The sequence below is a fragment of the Nicotiana tabacum genome, chromosome 6 (genome assembly GCF_000715075.1).
Source record: "Nicotiana tabacum cultivar K326 chromosome 6, ASM71507v2, whole genome shotgun sequence".
NCBI classification, from domain to species: domain Eukaryota; kingdom Viridiplantae; phylum Streptophyta; class Magnoliopsida; order Solanales; family Solanaceae; genus Nicotiana; species Nicotiana tabacum.
Genome location: NC_134085.1, coordinates 212413773 through 212433284, shown reverse-complemented (window position 1 = coordinate 212433284; position 19512 = coordinate 212413773). Strand labels below are relative to the sequence as shown.

Sequence of the window (19512 nt, the reverse complement as noted above, 5' to 3'; positions counted from 1 at the left end):
GTATTGAATATCTATTTTTTGTTTTGCAATAATTTAGATAAAAATACATAACCTATTTTTATTTTTCTTTAGCATTTAGTTATGTAATTAATACTCCCTTATTAGTCTATTTATTTTAGCATGACTTAGTACTTTTAGATTATATTTATTTTTATTATGGCTTTTTAATTAGCAATATTTATATTACATAATTTTATTGTCTTTATTGTTGAATATTTTAGGATAATGCCATGACACATCTCATATTTTGTATTATTTTCTTGAAAAATACTTTATATAGTTGTATCTTACTAGGATTAAAGAAATATTTTGAGCATACGTTATATGTTTTGTTATACGAAGATTTTATCGGAAAAAAATTCGAAAAAACCCGAATAACCTCAAAACCCGAGAAAAATCGAGACTGAAAGCCCAAGTTTTATTGATTTAGTTTGGTCTTTAAATTTAATAACCCGACACAATTGATCACACGAAAGGAGGATAAAGATGGAGTTGGGTTTAATAATTGAAGAGAGGATTGAGGAGGGGGCGTGTGAGCATAAATAAAGAATGACATTGTATAGTATGGGCAAAGCGGGTGGAAAATGCAAGCGTGGAACGTGTACGGTTTTGCTATATGACAAAAGAACACAACTCGCGTGGCACGCTTCTCATGTGTTCCCCATTTTATAATCTCCACCAGCAGCTGCTCGCCACACGCCTTCCTCTTCTTACATACTCTTCTCCAACTTCCCTAATTTTATTTTGCAACTCTCAAATCATTCCCAAGAACCAAAGAGGTACATATATGAATCTCCTTGGTTATTAATTTCATTAATTTTCATTTTTCATACTGATTTACTTCATTTAGGATGCTGATTCTTTGGGTTTTTTTTTACGAAATTCTTTTAGGTTTTGAATGTTAGTGCCGTACACATTTTACCTGGAGAGAGGCAGAAGTGCATAGCTCATGGGGCTTCTTACAAAATTTTGTTCTTGCTTTGGTGAACAAATAAATATTATATATATGGGGATTAGATGCTGTTTCCAACAAAACGTTCTGAAACAAAGAGTTAATTTCTTTTAGGATTCTGCTTCTCATGAGTTAACTCAATTTAATCAATGAATGACGCTGGATTTAAACAGTACAACTTGTATTCTGCTGTTTAATAGCAAAAAGTAGGAAAATGGATTGTAAAGTAGTGATCAGCACTCTCCTGAGTTTATGAAGTATACCGTGCTGGCACAACAATTTAGTTACATTCGAATGAATTCAGCTTGATTGTAACACCTTGGTCATGTTGCTCGTCCATCTTTGATCTACTGGGTATCTTATCCTAAGCATAATACCTTTTCTTTTGTCCCCTTTTCTCCTTTTCATAAGACGGCCAGTAGCATTTCTCATTGACACCTACAAGGTGGACTGAAATTAGAGATGGATACAGAAAGTCCTGCTCCAATACATGAAAAGGATACTACAGCTGCGGAGACTTCGCTAGATAGGTCAGTTCTTTTAGATCAAGATCACTTTTTGTAGCATGAATGTCATATTGTTCTATTTTCTTTTGAAATTTTGGAATCTGCAATAAGCATGTGGCCTACTTTTTAATTACTTTTTAACTTATGATTTGGTTTGTATACAAAGTTGATGCCAAACAGCTTCTTATTTGAAGCTTCGCTTCTGATTAAATATATTCAAGAGCATAGACCCCTAATAACAGATTTTTATGCCCATGGATGGAGTGATCTTTGTGTCTGGATAGGGTGAGGTTCTTTCTATTTGAATTTTTTTATAACTAGAAAAATTGCTTGTGTGTTAGTTGGCCTAGTTTGGGCGTGAATCTTTTCGGGATTGATGATGCCAGAAACTATGGTTTTCAAAAGACAGTTGCGTTATGCAAAAGCTCAATGCCACCTTACCCAATGACTCAATTTGTAGATATCTCACCATAAGTTGGAAAATACTATATGCCTCTTGGTAGTTTGCATAGTGATTGGGATGCTTAATTATATTATCCAAAGAATTTTAGCTTTCTCTTTGCAAACCCTGTAATTTTCAGCAAGAAATTTTAGTCCTTTCTGCAAGTTTGAACTTAGCAATAAAATCTTTTGAGTAAGACAGCAGTTTTTTCTAACTGGCAAAAGTTGATAATATTTGAGGTTCTGTTCCTTTTCATCTGTCACAGAGATCCAGCTGATCTATCGTCCTCAGTTAATCAATCCAGTCATCTAGGCTTGCCGGGTAGACTGTTTGGTGAATATTGGTGAATTACTGGGTAGAAGAAGTTATAGACCAATTAGTCATCTAGGCTTGTCGGGTGAATTGATGTCTTGGTGATCTTTCCCTTGTTGTTCATGGAAGGATCTGAAGATTTTGAACAGAATTCAGTCTTCAAGTTTGATAGCCCATCGTAACTGATGCCTGATCTGTTTCAAGCAATACATGATCTTGGCCCAGCTTCCCCCAAATGAACTACCTGGAAGTTGTTACCCTGCTCTACAATGTTAATCACAGCATCGCAATAGAAATAGATATCTGGAATTACCTATTTAACGGGAAAAATGGAATCTGGAGTTTTGAATATAAATTGACTAAATTGCAAATGTTCCTCCCAAAAATTTAGAATGTACTTCTGCCTCTTCATAGCTCTGTTCTTATTTCTTTGGATCCGCATAAAGGTTTCCAGATCTCAGTATAAGTACAGTGATAATTTGTGTACTCATTCTCATATATTTATTTTGACTGCTCTACTGATCATTATCAGTGGCACTTCTACAGTGAGTCCTGATTCTGTAAATCTCTCTTGTTATACAGCTCTCATCTTGGCAAGAAGAATCAGAAGAAAGCCCCAAAAAGAATACATAAAGCTGAGAGAGAGAAGCTGAAGAGAGAGCATCTAAATGAGCTTTTCCTTGGTTTGGCTAATGCTCTTGGTAATGTCATGAATGCTACTTATTAACTTTACCATTTTCATCATTGACAAATCCCAAACGTGGCTCCTCTATTTAATATTTCTACATTTTCAGTTTAGATATTGCCAATTTTTTAACAGAGATGCCTTGTTGTTGCAGAACTATCTGAGCAGATGAATGGAAAAGCCTCCATCTTGAATGAAGCTGCTCGATTTGTAAAGGACATACTTTCTCAGATCAAGCATCTGAGGACAGAAAATACAACTTTGCTGTCTGAATCTCAATATGTAAGTTTCCTGAATTCCAGGATTTTTGCCAGCTTGGAGATTCTCTACGTTGTTTCTCTTCCTTATTTTCTGTGAATGATTGCTTCTGCCGTCATTCCTCATCCAGGATGGTTAAATCCACTCATTTGTAGTGTATGCATTGTAAAATTATGACAGCTTCTCATTTTTTCTGCTGTTATGCTTTTCTAATCTGAATTAGCGGCTTTCTCGGATTTTACACGTGTGATACATGTTCCTAAATCTGCCTTCTTGACAGCTGAGTGTGGAGAAAAAGGAGCTTCAGGATGAAACTTCAGCTCTGGAGGCTGAAATTGGCAGACTGCAGAATGAGGTCAAAGCAAGGGAAGCCAAGACCAATCTCGACCTAAATCTAGCTCCTCCAGAAATTCAGCACCCAGAGTTCGCCTTACAAAATAATTATATGAGATTACCTGCTTCAGCACATGCGTTTCAAGACTCACAAATTATGAACCCTGCTTATGTCTTTCCCTTTAGTTCTAATCCCCAGGTTCATCTAGCGCCCGATGCTACAAAGTCCACATCTACACCCACATCTACTGTGAAGAAACCACAGGCCAGATATCCCACTCCAGCTGATGTATGGCCTTCCCAAATCTTTGAAAAGCGGCCTCGGTTATTAGGACAGGAAGTTCAAGATGGTGCATAATAATGTTAGTCTAGAAGAAATGAGGCATCCGTAGAATGACATGTATAATTTGGTTCTATAGATTTATAGCCTATTTGGCCAAAAGTGCTTTTTTTTGGCGTGTTTGGCCAAGCTTTTGGAAGGAAAAAAAGTGCTTTTGAGGAGAAGCAGAAGCAGTTTTGGAGAAGCAGAAAAAAATAGCTTCTCTCCAAAAGCACTTTTTTGAGAAGCACTTTTGAGAAAAATACACTTAGAAGCAGTTTTTTAAAGCTTGGTCAACCACTAATTGATGCTCAGAAGTGTTTTTCAAACTAATTAGCCAAACACTAATTGATGCTCATAAGTGCTTTTCAAACTAATTAGCCAAACACAAACTGCTTCTCACCAAAAGTACTTTTGAGAAAAACACTTTTAAAAAAAAACACTTCTCAAAATAAGCTTATTTTTACAGCTTGGCCAAACAGGCTATTAGACGATAAGCAGCAAATTCAGCAATACTTTGGACTTGCAGCTCTCTATGGTATATAACCTTTCGTTGTTTTGATCAACGATAATCTAGTTAACTATCACGCGAAAGAGGTAGTATCAGATCAATTGGGAGCAAACATAGTAGTATTAATATTAGGGAGTGCTCCCTCCGTTCTAATTTATGTGAACTTATTTGACTGGGTATGGACTTTAAGAAAAATGAAGACTTTTGGAATTTGTGGTCCTAAACAAGTCAAAAAGGGCCTAGAGTATTTGTGTGGTTATAAAAGCTTCTCATTAAGGGTAGAATTGAAAGTTTAAGCTAAATTGTTTTCAAATTTAGAAAGGGGTTATTCTTTTTGGAACGGACCAAAAAGAAAATAAGTTCACCGGAACGGAAGGGGTAGACACTACATGACCAAAAGTGAACTAGTTCTTTTTGTGTTCTTTAATGACATATAATTTCAACATTAAACAAAGATAGATCAAGAACATGAACAACTAACAATGAAAGATAATGGCATGGACATATATAACATGGGATGACAAGACTGTCAAGAAACGATATATAGGGTACGAGCTATCACGTTGCCATGAAAGACTACACAACAAAAATCAGCTGACAAGGCATTCCAAACTATACATGTGATGACATTTGTCTATGAGCCTCTAAAGGAACATAAGTGCTGCAACATTGCGGAACAGGGTCCCGACATACCCATAATGTCTATAACAAAAATGCATACCAAGACCACGGCAAGTCCGGAGAAAGGATCTCGCCAATAACCGCTGAACCGGATAGCCTACTGTGATGGGGGAGCTGCGTCTACCCGTCTATCAGGACCTGCACGACATGCAGCGTTCACAAATAAAAAGCACGTCAGTACAAATAAAGTACTGAGTATGCAAGGCAGGAAATCATAAGTATGAACAGTAATGTAAATAGGGATAGAGAATATACAACCTGTAACATATGGATACCTCTGAGGGCTACTGACATGAAATGCATGATACAGACATATATATACATAAATATATATATATATACATAAACTTTTAAAACATACGCCTCTGCGGGCATCATCATCATATCGTACCCGATCATAATAGGCTTGGTAAAAACGTACTTGGCCATCATAAGGCTCGGTAGAATCGTACCTGGCCACGTGGAGCTCGGTAAAACCCAACTGATCAGTGATTGCACAATAGGTGTCGTACCCGGCCGTCTATAGCGTGACTCGGTAGAGTAAAATATATATATATATATAATGCATGCTGGACTCATTGGAATAATATTCTGAGCCTTTCGGAGTGGCGTAAGGTCGGTATCCTCTGTACACGTTATTAGGACTAACTCTTCATCATGAATCTTATAAGAATCAGGAAGTACCAACAACATTGATAACATAAGAATAAGAGAAGCAACATCAACATCAATCACTCCATAAGAAGGGAAACAATGTAAGTACTGCTAGCTTTTAAGAGTAGAGTATTTTTGGAAGCTCGTTCATTACATTATGTACAATCGGAGTCGTGCAAAAGAATGAAGGGATAACCTCACATACATTTTATACTGCCCAACCTCAAGCTATGCAAATGTCACGACTTCTTAGTCTACAATAAGGGTGTTTAACGGGTGGGCCGAGTCGGGCTGGGTTGGGATTTTTTGTACCAGTACGGGTTATGGTCCGGGCCGGTTACGGGTTGGGGCTTACCGGGTTTAACGGGTTCGGGTTCATCCGGATAAAAATTGAACCGTACCGGTTACGGGTTGAGGGGGCCGGGCCGGGTTTAGTGTATTTTTTAATTTTTTTTTGTATTTTGTATAACTATTGTAAGTTATATTAATATAAAAAATACAAGTAAGATGGAAAAAAATTGCACTTATAAATTTTAAATGCTACATTTATTTCAAAATTCAAACTTACAAATTGAAAGGTTTACATTTAACAAGTAAATTAACCAAAAAAGAGTAAATTCAAAGGTTTTGCATTGCCTTAGTAAGTTCTTCATAATCAATATGAACTGAGTGACCTTCTTCTGGAGTGTTAAATTCGGTTGGGTTACCATGTGTTAATATATCTTCAAGTTCCTCGTCTTCTGGGTTATCAACATCTTCACTTCCTTGATTTCTTCGTTCCGATCTAATCCAATCTCTGAAACATACTAAAACTTCCAAAGCATTGCTTCCCAATGAGTGACAGGTGTCTCCAAGTTGTTGTCTTGCTTGGCTAAATGCACACTCTGATGCAACAGTTGAAATTGGCACATTCAGCACGTCCTGAGCCATAGCGAAAAGAACAGGAAATTGCTTTCCATTCTCATGCCACCATCCCAACGGTGAAAATTCCTTTGTGCGAGGCTCTTTTTGCTTCTGCAAGTAGAATTGAAGTTCATCAATGTTCCTGCTACTGGTTTGAGTGTTAGAAAATATAGAAAAAATATTAAAACTATCAAGGCCTTCTTCATCATCCACAGTAGCAGAAGTGGTGCAATGCATAGTGGGATTAACATTGCCTACATTAAGAGTATCATCATCAATTATATTTGCATAATAATTGCATAATTGTTGTAAATATTCATTTAGCTTGTTCATACAAGTATATAAATCTGGGGTTTCAGTTGGTCTAATCTTCATATAAGTATATAAATCATTCATTAATTGGTGACAATCAGACATCTTAATAGAAAGATTTAAAACATCACCAATTAAGTAAATCGGAGGAATTGGAAAGAAATATTTTTTGAATTTTGCTTGCATTTTTTCAACAACATCCCTATATTTTTCTTTCTTCTTAAATTCAAAGAGTAGAAAAGAAATTTCAGCTATATGTACTAAATCCATAGTAACAGTAGGGTAATATGCTCCAAAAAACTCAACAGTAGCTGTATAAAATTTATGTAAAAATTTAACAACATCATTAATGACCTCCCAAGTAGTAGTTGTAAACATACGGTTTGGATCAGTACAATACGACACTTCAGTTATTGGGAATCTATATTTGTAGCAGTATTTTAAAAATATATATGTATAATTCCATCTAGTAACAATTTCGTCTGGCATGAATCTGGGTTTAAGGTTATACTGGACACACTTATTCTTAAATTTCTTTATTCTAGATTGTCTATTATTTCCTTGAATAACACCAACTGCTCTTCTAACATGAGTAATCTCAGTTGAAAATAAATCAAGGTCACTTTTAACAATTAAATTATAAACATGACATGCACACCTAACATGAAAAATTTCATCAAGAGATGGTTGCAAATGCAGTTTTAATATTGAAATTGCGGCATTATTGTTAGAAGCATTATCAAAAGACATACACAATATTTTTTGCTTGAGATTATAAAATTCAACAACTTCACAAATAGTACTACTTATAAACGCAACAGTATGACTCTGATCTTCATCATATCTAAAAGTGATAATACGTTTTTGCATACAAGTAGTATCATCTATCCAATGACATGTAATTGTCAAATAATCATTTCCATTAACAACATGGCCAATATCAGAAGAGGTAGACAAACTCTACAAGGAAGGTGGCTAAACAAATAACGTATGTATGTTTGATATTGTCCATGAAGTCTAAAGATATCAGCTCTACAAGTACTTCTAGGGATACTTTAAATAAATGATTGTAAATCCTTTGAATATACATAATAAGATATGATGAAGAAGCAAAAGAAAAAGGTAGACAACCCAAAACAATTATGTTTGCTAACTCCTCACGATCCTTCATTTTATCATATTTCACAAGACCACCAGTAGTATGGTTTAAAGTTGATTGATTTCCATCTCCATCAGATCCCCATTCTATAGGATGCTCAATTCTCATATGTCTACTAAGTGTCCCAGTCCCCCTAATTGTCCCCCAGTCTTATGTTTAAAAGTATCATTACAAAGTTTACATTTAACTCTATCAATACCTTCTATTTCCTCAAAGAATTTCCAAACCTTACTTCTTTTTCTACGATTACTAGTCGGGGCCACAGGTGGTCTACTACTAGCAACACGACCACCACCCCTGCTAGCAGCTCCAACACTACTAGGTGTAAGTGGTATCTCATCTTCCATTTCTAATTCATTATCATCTATACCCAAATCTTCATGCAATTGTTCATAATCTATATTTTTATCAGGTAATGTTTCAGGAATATTTGGAGAGGTATTTAAATTACTACCTGATGCTGAACCTGAAGTACTACCTCTTTTTTTATTTCCCCGATTAGTAACCTTGTTACAAACTCTTTTTGCAGCATTAAACATATTGTAAGAATTTAACTACTAGCAACAAAACAAATAAATATGCAAATAAAATAGTAAATAAGAGAAAGAGTTGGAGGGAGTGTACCGAATTCGGCAATAAATTGAGCACTTGATGATTCCACAACTCCAATGTTACCACGAAGAAACGTCAATTGTTCCAATTTTGAAGTTCAATTGTTCAAATTTCAAAAAATAAATACTACGATAAATTAAATTCCAAAAAAAAATAGTCAAATAGTTGATTGCACTTTAATAGGTGAGGAATGAAGATTGAAGAATGAGAGAATATGAGAATTGAGAGATGAGAGATGAGTGAAAAAATGAGGAAGAGGGGGTGTATTTATAGATTTTGAAAAGGGGGTTAATTTTTTTTAAAAAAAAAAAAACAAAATTGGGCTATTTGTACAATTCACAACGGTCATTTTATGAAATGGACCGTTGCCAATGGTCAGATAATTTTTTTTTTTTACCGTTAAACCGGGCCGGGCCGGTTAACCGGTTTACGAACACTGTTCACCTAACGGGTTGGACCAGTCCGGGTAACCAATATCCCAAACGTAAACGGAGCAACCCGCGTGTCCCCCTAACCCAGCCTAACCCATCCCCCTTTAATCGGTCCGGGCCGGTTTCGGTTTTAACTGGTCTGGACTGGTCCGGAACCGGGCTAACCCAGCCCGTTTAACACCCTTAGTCTACAATAAGAGAAATGACATTATCGTTATCGTTTAGGCGTCGTAACTATTATGTATCAACCACAACCTATTTTATGATAAAACAGACAGAACTTCCCCTTATTTATATGACTTCCCACAAGTCAAAACAATCACTAAACAGCCAAAACAACATCAATAATAATCATATTGAGCCTCCCAAAACAGTCCACCAACCAACAACATTACTATCAAGCCTTTCGATGTATATTTCACAAGTTCTAGCTTCAATGACTTAGCCACAACTTGGATAATCTTAAATACATGTAGAATAAGAGGTTTCTTACTTTTTAAAATAAAGAACAACTCCAATTTGACCTTAATTGTCCACGAAATATCCCTTTAATGCTGCCACAAGAACAAGGAAGCGAAACTAGCAATCAATTAGCGTTTTTCGGCACTAGAATCACTTTAGAAGACTTGAAATCACCTAGGGTTGATAGTAAAAACTTGAAGGAGTATTTACATAACATAAACCCCTTAAAATAACCTCCCACACAAGCTAGAACAACACAAAAAAATGAGCAACAACAAGAAGAACAAGAAACTTACTAGCGCCACAGAATTCCCGACACTTGATTTGTGTTGTTTGCCCTTTGTTTGGGTCTTGGATCATGAGAGAAACTTGAGAGAATATTTTTAGGGTTCTAAGGTTAGAATACACTGAAAAATAATGACTTAAAACGGGGTTTAGGCATATTATATCTATCCATATGTCTTAAACCACCTATGTGGGCCCCATAGAGAGCTACTTGGCGCAGTCTCACAAAAATGAGAATATCTCTCTACTCCGATATCGTATCGACGAACGGTTTAATGCGTTGAAAACCAGACTCGTATATCTTCAATTTGGTGGGTAGATCACTCTGTAATTCCAAGTAAATTGTGAGAAAAGCTTAGTAATATTTGACCTAAAGTTTAAGTAAAATTATGAACGTAAGTTGCGACAACTTTTGTCTATTTTTGTTTTATAACTCGTTTGACTTCAAGACTTATGATATGGATATTATATGATTCAAATAACTTAAAACACAACCTCTTGAGTATGTTAAGCACCTCTAGGTTTACCCGAAAATACGGGTTACAATATCCTTAATTCGTTTAACTTCTAATACTTGTTAACCACCTTGATATACCCATGTATCATTTAAGATCAATAGGATTAACTTCTTCTCCTATCAAAGACAATCTTTTCTTAGATTTACATCGAGTAACTTACGCATGAATTAACGTATGTGAATGGATTGTAACAAATAGGTTCACATAAGTAAAATATATGTCGGCAAACAAAACCTATAAGTAGGCGTTTCACGTGACATCTACGGATTTAAATGTTAACTAGTAGAATGTAAACCTCAATGTTTATTGAAGTCATTTTCAAGGTATTGGTTTCTAAGGGGCCAAAATTAGTACTAGTCCATTCTATGTTGACAAGGTAGGAGAGAGATGATTGTCGTGGTGTCATTATTGTTGGAATTCTGATTTCTGAAAAAAATGACAAAAGTGAAGGTTCGGTCGGTCATGGGGCTTCCCTCTGTCAAGAATTTAGAGAAGATATTTCGCTTTTACTCAGTACACATATTCAGATTAGTCCAAATAGAACTAGACTGATCAAGGTGCGGAAGGCAAGCAACAAATCCAATCCTTTTAAAAGAGAACCTGAATCGCCTCTTTCTGCCCCACTTCATGCCAATCACTCTTCTTCCTTCCCAAGACCTTATGCTTTAATAAAATGGTTCTAAATATACTTTTGAATAGTTTTTGCCCAATTTAATTAAAAGTGAACACATTGATATCTAATAGTCAAATATTTAATAAATTCTGAGTGGCAAATTTAAACGTGTTTATTTTTGATAAATTAAGAAGATCAAAAGTGCTCAAAAATATATTTAAAGGAGGAACTTAGATGTATCCAAAGATAAGCAATTCAGTTTGTATTTTATGCAGGAATTAGATCTTTCACTCATTTTCTTAGGTTAGGATTTCACTAGAACCTACCAGAAGCTGTTCTTTTGGTAATCAAATTGCGGTAAAAAGAACAATGGCAAGGAAGGGACAAATGTACAAGTTCCGGAAGTTGGGTTGAGTTGTTGGGCGGTCGCACCGAATCCAATATTTTGTGCTATTGATTATCTACCCTTTACTCATCTTGTAACATCGAGGTGTTTGCTTAAAAAATAATTGAAGTTTAAACTTCTTGGTGTTTGGTTGAAAAATAAATCTTGAAAAAACATTTAATTTCAAACCAAGGCTGCCTAAAAAGTTCTAACGGGGTTTGATTTTTTGTGTACCCATTCCCACTTCTTCAATTATCATCTTAGCAACCTCATACAGTGAATTCAACTCAGGGGCGGATTTAGCGCGACGATATCGAGTTCACTTGAATCAGTACTTTTGACGCGAAATATAATTTATGTGTAAGAATATAGTATGATTAAACGGAAAAGAGCCAAAATGTCCCTATTGTTTGGTAAATGGTTTACTTCAAAGCTCCATCCATATTTTGGTTTAAAAATACACTCAACGTTATCTTTCGGACTAAAAATACCCCCGCGACTAATAAAAAATTATGTGATCCCTTTTTAAATGTGTTGGCAGCACATAATTGGGCCACGTGGCTCCCTTGTCCAGATCAAATATAACCCATTCTAGATTTAAACCCGCTCCAGTTTATTGGATCAACACACTAAAATTTTTCAACCTTAACCCAAGATCTTATCCCTTTCTCCTCCATTTCCATCACTTTTTCTAAATAACAAAACATTAGTGGCTAAAAATTTTCAAGTGGAGCTCCAAATTCTTGTTCCAACCAAACTCCATATCAAGGTTCAGCAATTAATTCCCAACAACACCCAATCAATTTTGAGAACGAATTTTAGATTTGGAAGTCTTTTCAAGCGAAGCTGCAAGGGGTTCTTTAATAGTGGACTGTTTTTCTCCAAGTGTTTCACTCGACAAGACAATGTGTATTCACAAATAATCTCCAAATCAATAACAAACTAGAAGAATTTCAACGAAGAGCTTTTCGAAGACCTATTTGGAGTAAAATTTTATTTTGATCTGAAAATTCGCCACTTGTTGTTGGAATTAGTTGGTTAATGTACTTTGAGCCTAAATACGTCTATTCAAACTGATTTGAGAATGAGACCCTTGAAGAAGGAGCTATAATTCTACTAAAACTCTTTTGAAACCTTGGTTCGAAATTGGAGTTTTTTCAAATTGTAACTTATTTTGAATGTGTTATTAGATTTTGTTGGGGACATTAATAGGAGCTTAAATCTGAAATTTGAGGGAGTTTGGAATAGATTTGAGATGGATTTGGGTGAATTTTCAACGCAAATTCGAAGGTTGAAGAACATGTCCAATCCAAAAAATTAGGGCGGGTCTAAATCTGGGGCGGGTAGAAATCAAGCCAGATTGGGGAGCCATGTGGCCTACTTACGTGCTGCCAACACATTAAAAAGGGGACCACAGAAACTTCCATTAGTCGCGGGGGTATTTTTAGTCCGAAAGATAACGTCGATGTATTTTTGGACCAAAAGATAGACGGAGCTTTGAAGTAAATCATTTACCAAACGATAGTAATATTTTTAGCTCTTTTCCATTATTAAAATAAATAGTAGATATAAATTCATGATTTAAAAATACAATAAACTTAAAGATTAAACTAACTTAAATTCTGAATTCGCTTCTGACTCTATATTCTAGTTACCCTTTCTTTTTCATCATTTTATTGTTTCTTGTGTTTTAAATTTGACTTATTTCCAGATCAAAAGTTAAAAAGGAAACGTGAGAAGCAAGATAAGGCAAAATAAGTGCGCCACGGAGAAAGCCAAAGTTATACTGATATTTTTACTTTCATAGATTCAACTTTATGTTCTTGTGGAGATAATTTCTTCCATTTCTTTTTTCCTTTCATTTTACCAAAAAAATGTATTTTCTCTGGTAATGGCCATGATCATGGATGTAACAATCATGTTTTTAAGTGAAAAGGATTATTTGTAAAGTAGATTCACTAGATTGAATTCTTAGTGGTCATTGAATAGTGTCTGCCAAACAATTTGAATGTTTCTTTTAAATTTTAGCTTGAAAAAATTAGGATTCATAGTCTAATGATATGGGCAAAAATTTACTTTTACAATTAAATGTGAATTTCATTATGTCAATTTCCACGTAGAAGTGAACCGTTTTCATTTACAATGACAAATTACAAATGAGAGGCTTTTTTTTTTTGGGTTTCTCCTTCCCGGTGTTCGATATAGCTATTGAAGCCCGATTATATTTGTATTCATACCATGTAAAGCTTTATTCGAATAGAAGCGCTCCCTACCAAAAACAATTCATATTCAAGGCTCGAACCCGAAAGACTTCTTTAATTTGCATGCATTTAGCCCTAGAGCTTAATTCTTTTTTGAAAAAAAAATATCTTTCCAAAAACAATATGTAAATTAGTTGGCACCGAAGCAGAAGAAGTACTTAGGGTGTGTTTGGTATGAAATAAAATATTTTTCGGAAAATATTTTTTAATTTTTTCATATTTGGTTGGCTTAAATGTTTTGAAAAATATTTTCTTTATGAACTCATTTTCCTCCAATTGGAGAAAAATATTTTCCTTATCAAAAGAAGGGAAAATATTTTCCAAAACTCCTTCTCAACCTTCCCTATACTCTCACCAACTCACCCCACCCTCCTCTCCAAAAAAGTTTTTTTTTTCAAATTTCAGTTTTTCCGTTACCACCCACCCTACTACCTCACCCCACCTTTTTCCCGCAAAAAAAATTATTTTTTTACCTTTTCTTGTTGCAATTTCAAATTTCTGTTTTTTCGTTTTTCTACCTTACCCACCCCAACCCTCCTCACGCACAAAAAAAAATTACTTTTTATTCGTAATTTCAAATTCTGTTTTTTCATCCCCCGAATTTTTAAAATAAAATATATTTTAGTTTTTTTATTTATCAGCTTAAAGGTTCAAAATTTTACAAATTCCAAAGTTATGATTTCTGATGTTTATATGTTTAGAAGTTTACATGTTTAGAAATTATAAAGTTTACGGGTTAGAAATTTCATAGTTTTGAAAGTTTAGCGGTTCGAAAGTTTATGAAAAATGTGAGTTCGGAAGGTTGTTGGTTTGAAAGTTTATGGCTTCATGTTTATTATATCTAAATTATTTATAAATACTTTTGAGAAGTCATTTTACTTAATTTGCGTACCAAACACGAATAAATAAATAAAATTACTACTTATTTTTCAAGAAAACATTTTCCGTTATACCAAACACACCCTTCGAAAATAGAAAAGAAACATATTAGGCGAATTGTTTTTTATTTTTATTTTTATATGTTTTCACAGAAACGACACGAGAACTCTCTCTAACTTTACTCTTCTCTGAACAACAAAGCAACAACTCTTACTATCCTCATCAGCCACTGACCCAAATCTAGACCCATCTTCTTCTGTACACTGCAGCCATAACTGCAAATCTCAGAGCTATACCTCTCTTTAGAAGTCATAATATAATTAATTTTGGAGTTTACAGTATGGGAGGATCTGGTGGTGTAGGAAGTTTCCTCAAGGTTATACTCAATAACTTTGACATTCTTGCCGGGTATCTCTCTTTCTTCAATCTAGTTCTCGCACTCACCTTTTTCTTATTAATTGTATTAAAAATGATTCTTTCTAGTTTATTCATAGATTAATAGAGATCAATTTAGGAGCAATTTATTATTCTTGTTAAGCTAATTTCTTTTCTTGTATTGCAGGCCTGTGGTTAGTCTGGTTTATCCTCTGTAAGTGTGTTTTCGCGTAGTGCTTTTATTATTATTTGTTTCCTTAGTGCATCACATGTGATGTTCTGGTACTAAGCTCTGCGTTATATGGCAGGTATGCCTCAATAAGGGCTATAGAGAGCAAATCTCCTGTGGATGATCAGCAATGGCTTACATATTGGATTTTGTACTCTATGATTACACTTTTTGAGCTGACCTTTGCCAAGCTTATTGAATGGTAATAGTCCTCACTCGAGATTTTTATATGCTTTTGAGCTAATATTTGTCGAATTCTATGACAAGTGGATATAATTGTCTCTTTATCACTGTAAATGGAAGATGGTCCTTCAATTAATAAATATCCTTTCCTTACGTCAGGATGGAGAGGAAGAAAAGTAATACTTATAACAGACCATGTTTGTGAATAACCCTTTTTTACTTTCTGCATAAGCATTTGAGCATTGCGTTCGTTGCCAAATCTTATTCTTCCGTCCTAGTTTCTAAATAGTTATTATAGAAGAATAAAGAGACATTGAATTACTAAATTTTTGATAGCATGATAATGGTTTTAAGTTTTACTAACTTGGTAGATAGAGGCTTAACTTTGGTGTTGTAGATCGTTGAACAAGTGATGAGTGATGACGTGCTACCTAAGAAACAGAAAGATCATCTGCTGATTGCAGTTTGCTATCAGATGGAATAAGAATTATTAAGCCAAACAGTCCTTTAGTAAACCATAGTCGTAGAAATAATGAGAATCACGAAGTAATTGATGCTCGAACTTTGTCAGTCTGGGTGAAAAATGATTCTGATTTTTGAGTAAATTTCCTGTGAAGTCATCTACAATCTGATCATGTACTCTTGGAGCAACTGTCAGTCTTGACAATAGTTATGAATTATTTCCGAGTGAGTTAGCACTCATATAGTGGAATCTTCACCAGTATATTTAAAACAAGAGCAGTGACCTTAATAGCTCTGTTTGACAATTCATTGTGAACATGGTTGCAAGAAACTGGATTTCCATGATAAATGCAAAAAATGAGCTGTGGTGATGTAGTTGACCTTAGCTTGGTTGAAAATGTTTGAGCACAAGGTACTGTCACATTGAGGTATAAGGTTAGGAAACCCCATTACTGACATTAGTTGTGTGAGGCCTCTTTTTATCTCACAAATTTGTGGACCCATATCTTACATATTTGGGTCCACAAAATTCTGAGACCACAAAGTTGTTAGACAAAAAAGAGATTATGTGAGGCACAAAATAAAAAATTTCCTCAAACCTTTTCCCATATCGCCGCGACAATAAGTAAAGTGTAAAAAAAAAAAAACTTTTCTTTGGTTCATGTTTCTCAGTCATATTTGTCATGTTGGAAGGAAAAGAGAAAGCAAGGTGTTTCCAGTATTTGGAAATACTTAAGTTGTAGTTTTGGTTGTTTCCAACTGGATGGACAGAAATAAAAGTTTCTGACATAGTACATGAATCTCTTCTATATCAGTAATCTCTACTAATCTTTTCCGAATGTCAGATCTGAATTTTTTTGCACTAATATGTTCTATTCACTTTTTATGTCAGGCTTCCTTTCTGGTCATATGCAAAACTGATCACAACCTGCTGGTTGGTCATACCTTACTTCAATGGTGCAGCATATGTGTATGAGCATTATATTAGGCCTTATATCGTCCAACGAAAAGCAGTTAACATCTGGTATGTGCCACGAAAGAAGGATGTCTTTAGTAAGCCTGATGACATCCTAACTGCTGCAGAGAAATATATACAAGAACACGGAACCCAAGCATTTGAGGAGATGATCCACAAGGTACGGTAATCAGTTCGCCGTGTTAGTTTATAGTTTTGAGGGAATGCCATAGAAACATGTAGAAACCAAGTGACTTGAGGTAGGCTGAGATCGCATAATTCACGTGATTAAGGATTGGCTCATTTCATTACCTGCAGGCTGAAGGAGAACGAAGGCCCCAAACCAGCAATTACGTGTTTTATGATGACGACTACAGATACTGAACCTTGTATACTACAGTTTCTTTTAGTTTGGTTTTTGATGCTCCAGTACTTTAGGAAAGGACGAGATCTATCTGCCATTGTAAAGAGGTCCCCCGAAACTGATGGTTTGGTCTTTGTACGTTTGGATTATTAGCTTTTCTCTCAGAGAGTTTTTGCAATCCTGTATTTTAACTTTTAAGTTATAAACTTATACTGTTTATGGCTTTTTCACCAAGGTGTTTTCCAAGATACTTTTTATCAGTCACTGTTAATTCCAAGCATTTTGTTAAGGATTATGAGAGCCGTTAGTCTATTTCTCTTCAGCAGGATAAGGAATTTTGATCTCTATCAAAACTTTGGTTTCTCTTGTTTTGATCACTTGATAGGTCTGAGAATGTCTCACAGTGATCGTTTGCCTGACTTGAGCGCGAATTTTAAAATGCCAACAGGAGTGCTGCATTGTACTTCCACTTACACGGGTGTGCTAGCACTTCTAACCTTTTTTAATGTTCTTTATAACTTTTCGTTGTTATGTGATGATTCTTTAGGTAGGGTACATAGAAAGGGATGTAGTTCTTCAACCAGAGAAGGGCTAATTGGGTGCTTAATCTAACTACAAGGATAACCATTTAGGAGGGAAACGCTCATGTTTTAAGGGCAGTGGTTCGCGGTGGAGCATAAGTCTATATAGGTGTTACCAAGCCAAGCTACTGGAGTAGTAGTCTGATGCTTGTTTTGCAACAAGTCAAGCAAGTGTTAGCTTCACCAATTCTATGCTTTTTTCTGTAGATTCTCAAGATGTGCTTTCGTGTAGAGCTTTTGTCGGGGAAACTTTTGAAATAAAAATTACTGTCAGTATAATCACAAATTTGAACTTTTGAACTTCTTATGGAAAAATATAGGCAGTACTATATCAGAGGAACTTGCTCAACTTGGGATTTCCCTAAAAGTGTAAAAGCTTTTGATGGCCTGACAAAACAGAGGGAAAAAGCAACTGAAAGAAAACAAGGGGCATTCCGAGAATTGAACTCGGGACCTCTCGCACCCTAAGCGAGAATCATACCACTAGACCAAATGCCCTGCTTGTGTTAGATTTTTGCATAACAGTAATTTGTCTGAAATATTTGTTTATTTCTCTTGATTTCTAGGAAATAGTGCTTCATTCAAAAATTGTTTGGTTTAATAATTGGAATAACCTGAACTTATATAAAGCTATAAACTGATTGTTGGAATTTATATAGTATATCACAACAAATTTGAGATTGAGGTACAATTTATGTTAGTGATTCTTTTTTCTTTGTTTAATAATATTTTTTCAAATTAAGAATCACATTTACTTCATCTGTTTAATTTTGAAGAATTAACCCAAATAGTCGTCCACCTAATCTTTTAAAGTAAAAATAGCCGATTGATGTATAATATATGTATAATTAATATATAATGTATGTATAACTGTATATAATCAATATATAATCTATGTATACAGGCTAGAAAAAGTAAATGGTTAATCTGGTCGGTTTTTTGTGTAATTGTTTCACAAAATACTTGATATTATTATATTTTACTTCTACATTTTTAATTATTCAAATTCATTAAAACATTCAAGATTTAAATATTAATGTAAACTTGCTTGTATCAAACTAACTTTTCAATCATTACTTTTGATATTTTCTTCCACTATCATTACTACAATATACTAGTCGAATAATATAAAACGAGACGAAAAAGTAATTATTATTCAACAAATTTTCTTTCCAAAATCACCTAATCCTAATCTTGGAATATGCTATAAACTATGAATTCTTACACAAACAAGAGGAGCCGAAACCCTGGCCTTCATATTCTAAAGAGAGGAGAACGATCTATCGCTTACACAAATAATTATCCAGCTACATAAATGATCAATAAATGCTAAACTATGATAATCGAACTACGAATGACATATTATGATAATTTGATTAACAGCTTGTCTGGCTGTTACCTTTTGTAATATATCGTATTGTTACTTTAAATATGATGTTTGTTTTGATTGTTACTTAAATTTATTGTATCATATTGTTAAATTCGTCGTTACATAATGACGAAATGTGTCACTTTATGTAACGATTAATTTGATGTAGTCGCATCGTTGCCTTGCATTTTTCTCTTATCCCACCTTCATTATTATTAAATAAATTTATTTTATCATTAGCCTTTTCTTTTTATATAATAATTTTACCCCGTATCATATTTTTTCTTTAAAATATTACAAGTTTATTCTTTATATTGCTGGTGCGTGATATCATGAAACAACGGCAAACGATATAATTTACTCAAATATTGTATTTATCAAACGATAAATTACAATACAATAAAATACGATACATTATAAAACAATATGTAACAACCATCCAAACAAGCTGGAAAAGAAAACGATTCTACTAAAAGCTCTAGTATATTTTATTTTATCATATATGTAATGGAGAATAAATT

General features: G+C 34.5%; 2 protein-coding genes and 1 non-coding gene across 4 annotated transcripts; 2 read left to right on the top strand and 1 right to left on the bottom strand.

The window, feature by feature from the left end:
* Positions 1–564: 564 nt before the first annotated feature.
* On the top strand, positions 565–4094 carry LOC107793219 (transcription factor bHLH47). 2 transcript variants are annotated; one of them, XM_016615524.2, is made up of 5 exons: positions 565–779; positions 892–1482; positions 2795–2913; positions 3052–3179; positions 3436–4094. In XM_016615524.2, the coding sequence occupies exons 2-5, from the start codon at positions 1415–1417 to the stop codon at positions 3844–3846; spliced, it is 726 nt and encodes a 241-aa protein (XP_016471010.1). In that variant the 5' UTR covers positions 565–779; positions 892–1414; the 3' UTR covers positions 3847–4094. The 2 variants fall into 2 exon arrangements, with proteins under 2 accessions (XP_016471010.1, XP_016471011.1); XM_016615525.2 differs by having other exon boundaries at positions 640–779; positions 1364–1482.
* Positions 4095–14638: 10544 nt separating this feature from the next.
* On the top strand, positions 14639–17271 carry LOC107793218 (HVA22-like protein a). Its single transcript, XM_016615523.2, has 5 exons — positions 14639–14881; positions 15036–15062; positions 15157–15279; positions 16615–16858; positions 16996–17271. Exons 1-5 carry the CDS (start codon positions 14814–14816, stop codon positions 17059–17061), a joined length of 528 nt encoding a protein of 175 aa, XP_016471009.1. The 5' UTR covers positions 14639–14813; the 3' UTR covers positions 17062–17271.
* Positions 17272–18048: 777 nt separating this feature from the next.
* On the bottom strand, positions 18049–18120 carry TRNAP-AGG (transfer RNA proline (anticodon AGG)). The gene has a single exon. It is a non-coding gene; the product is annotated as a tRNA-Pro (tRNA).
* Between the last annotated feature and the right edge of the window lie 1392 nt (positions 18121–19512).

Coding starts and splice junctions, on each gene's coding strand:
- LOC107793219 (XM_016615524.2), top strand. CDS start 1,415: ATGGATACAGAAAGTCCTGCTCCAATACATGAAAAGGATACTACAGCT. Junction 1,483..2,794: donor GCGGAGACTTCGCTAGATAG/GTCAGTTCTTTT, acceptor CTTGTTATACAG/CTCTCATCTTGGCAAGAAGA. Junction 3,180..3,435: donor TGCTGTCTGAATCTCAATAT/GTAAGTTTCCTG, acceptor CCTTCTTGACAG/CTGAGTGTGGAGAAAAAGGA.
- LOC107793218 (XM_016615523.2), top strand. CDS start 14,814: ATGGGAGGATCTGGTGGTGTAGGAAGTTTCCTCAAGGTTATACTCAAT. Junction 15,280..16,614: donor TTTGCCAAGCTTATTGAATG/GTAATAGTCCTC, acceptor TTTTTATGTCAG/GCTTCCTTTCTGGTCATATG. Junction 16,859..16,995: donor TTGAGGAGATGATCCACAAG/GTACGGTAATCA, acceptor CATTACCTGCAG/GCTGAAGGAGAACGAAGGCC.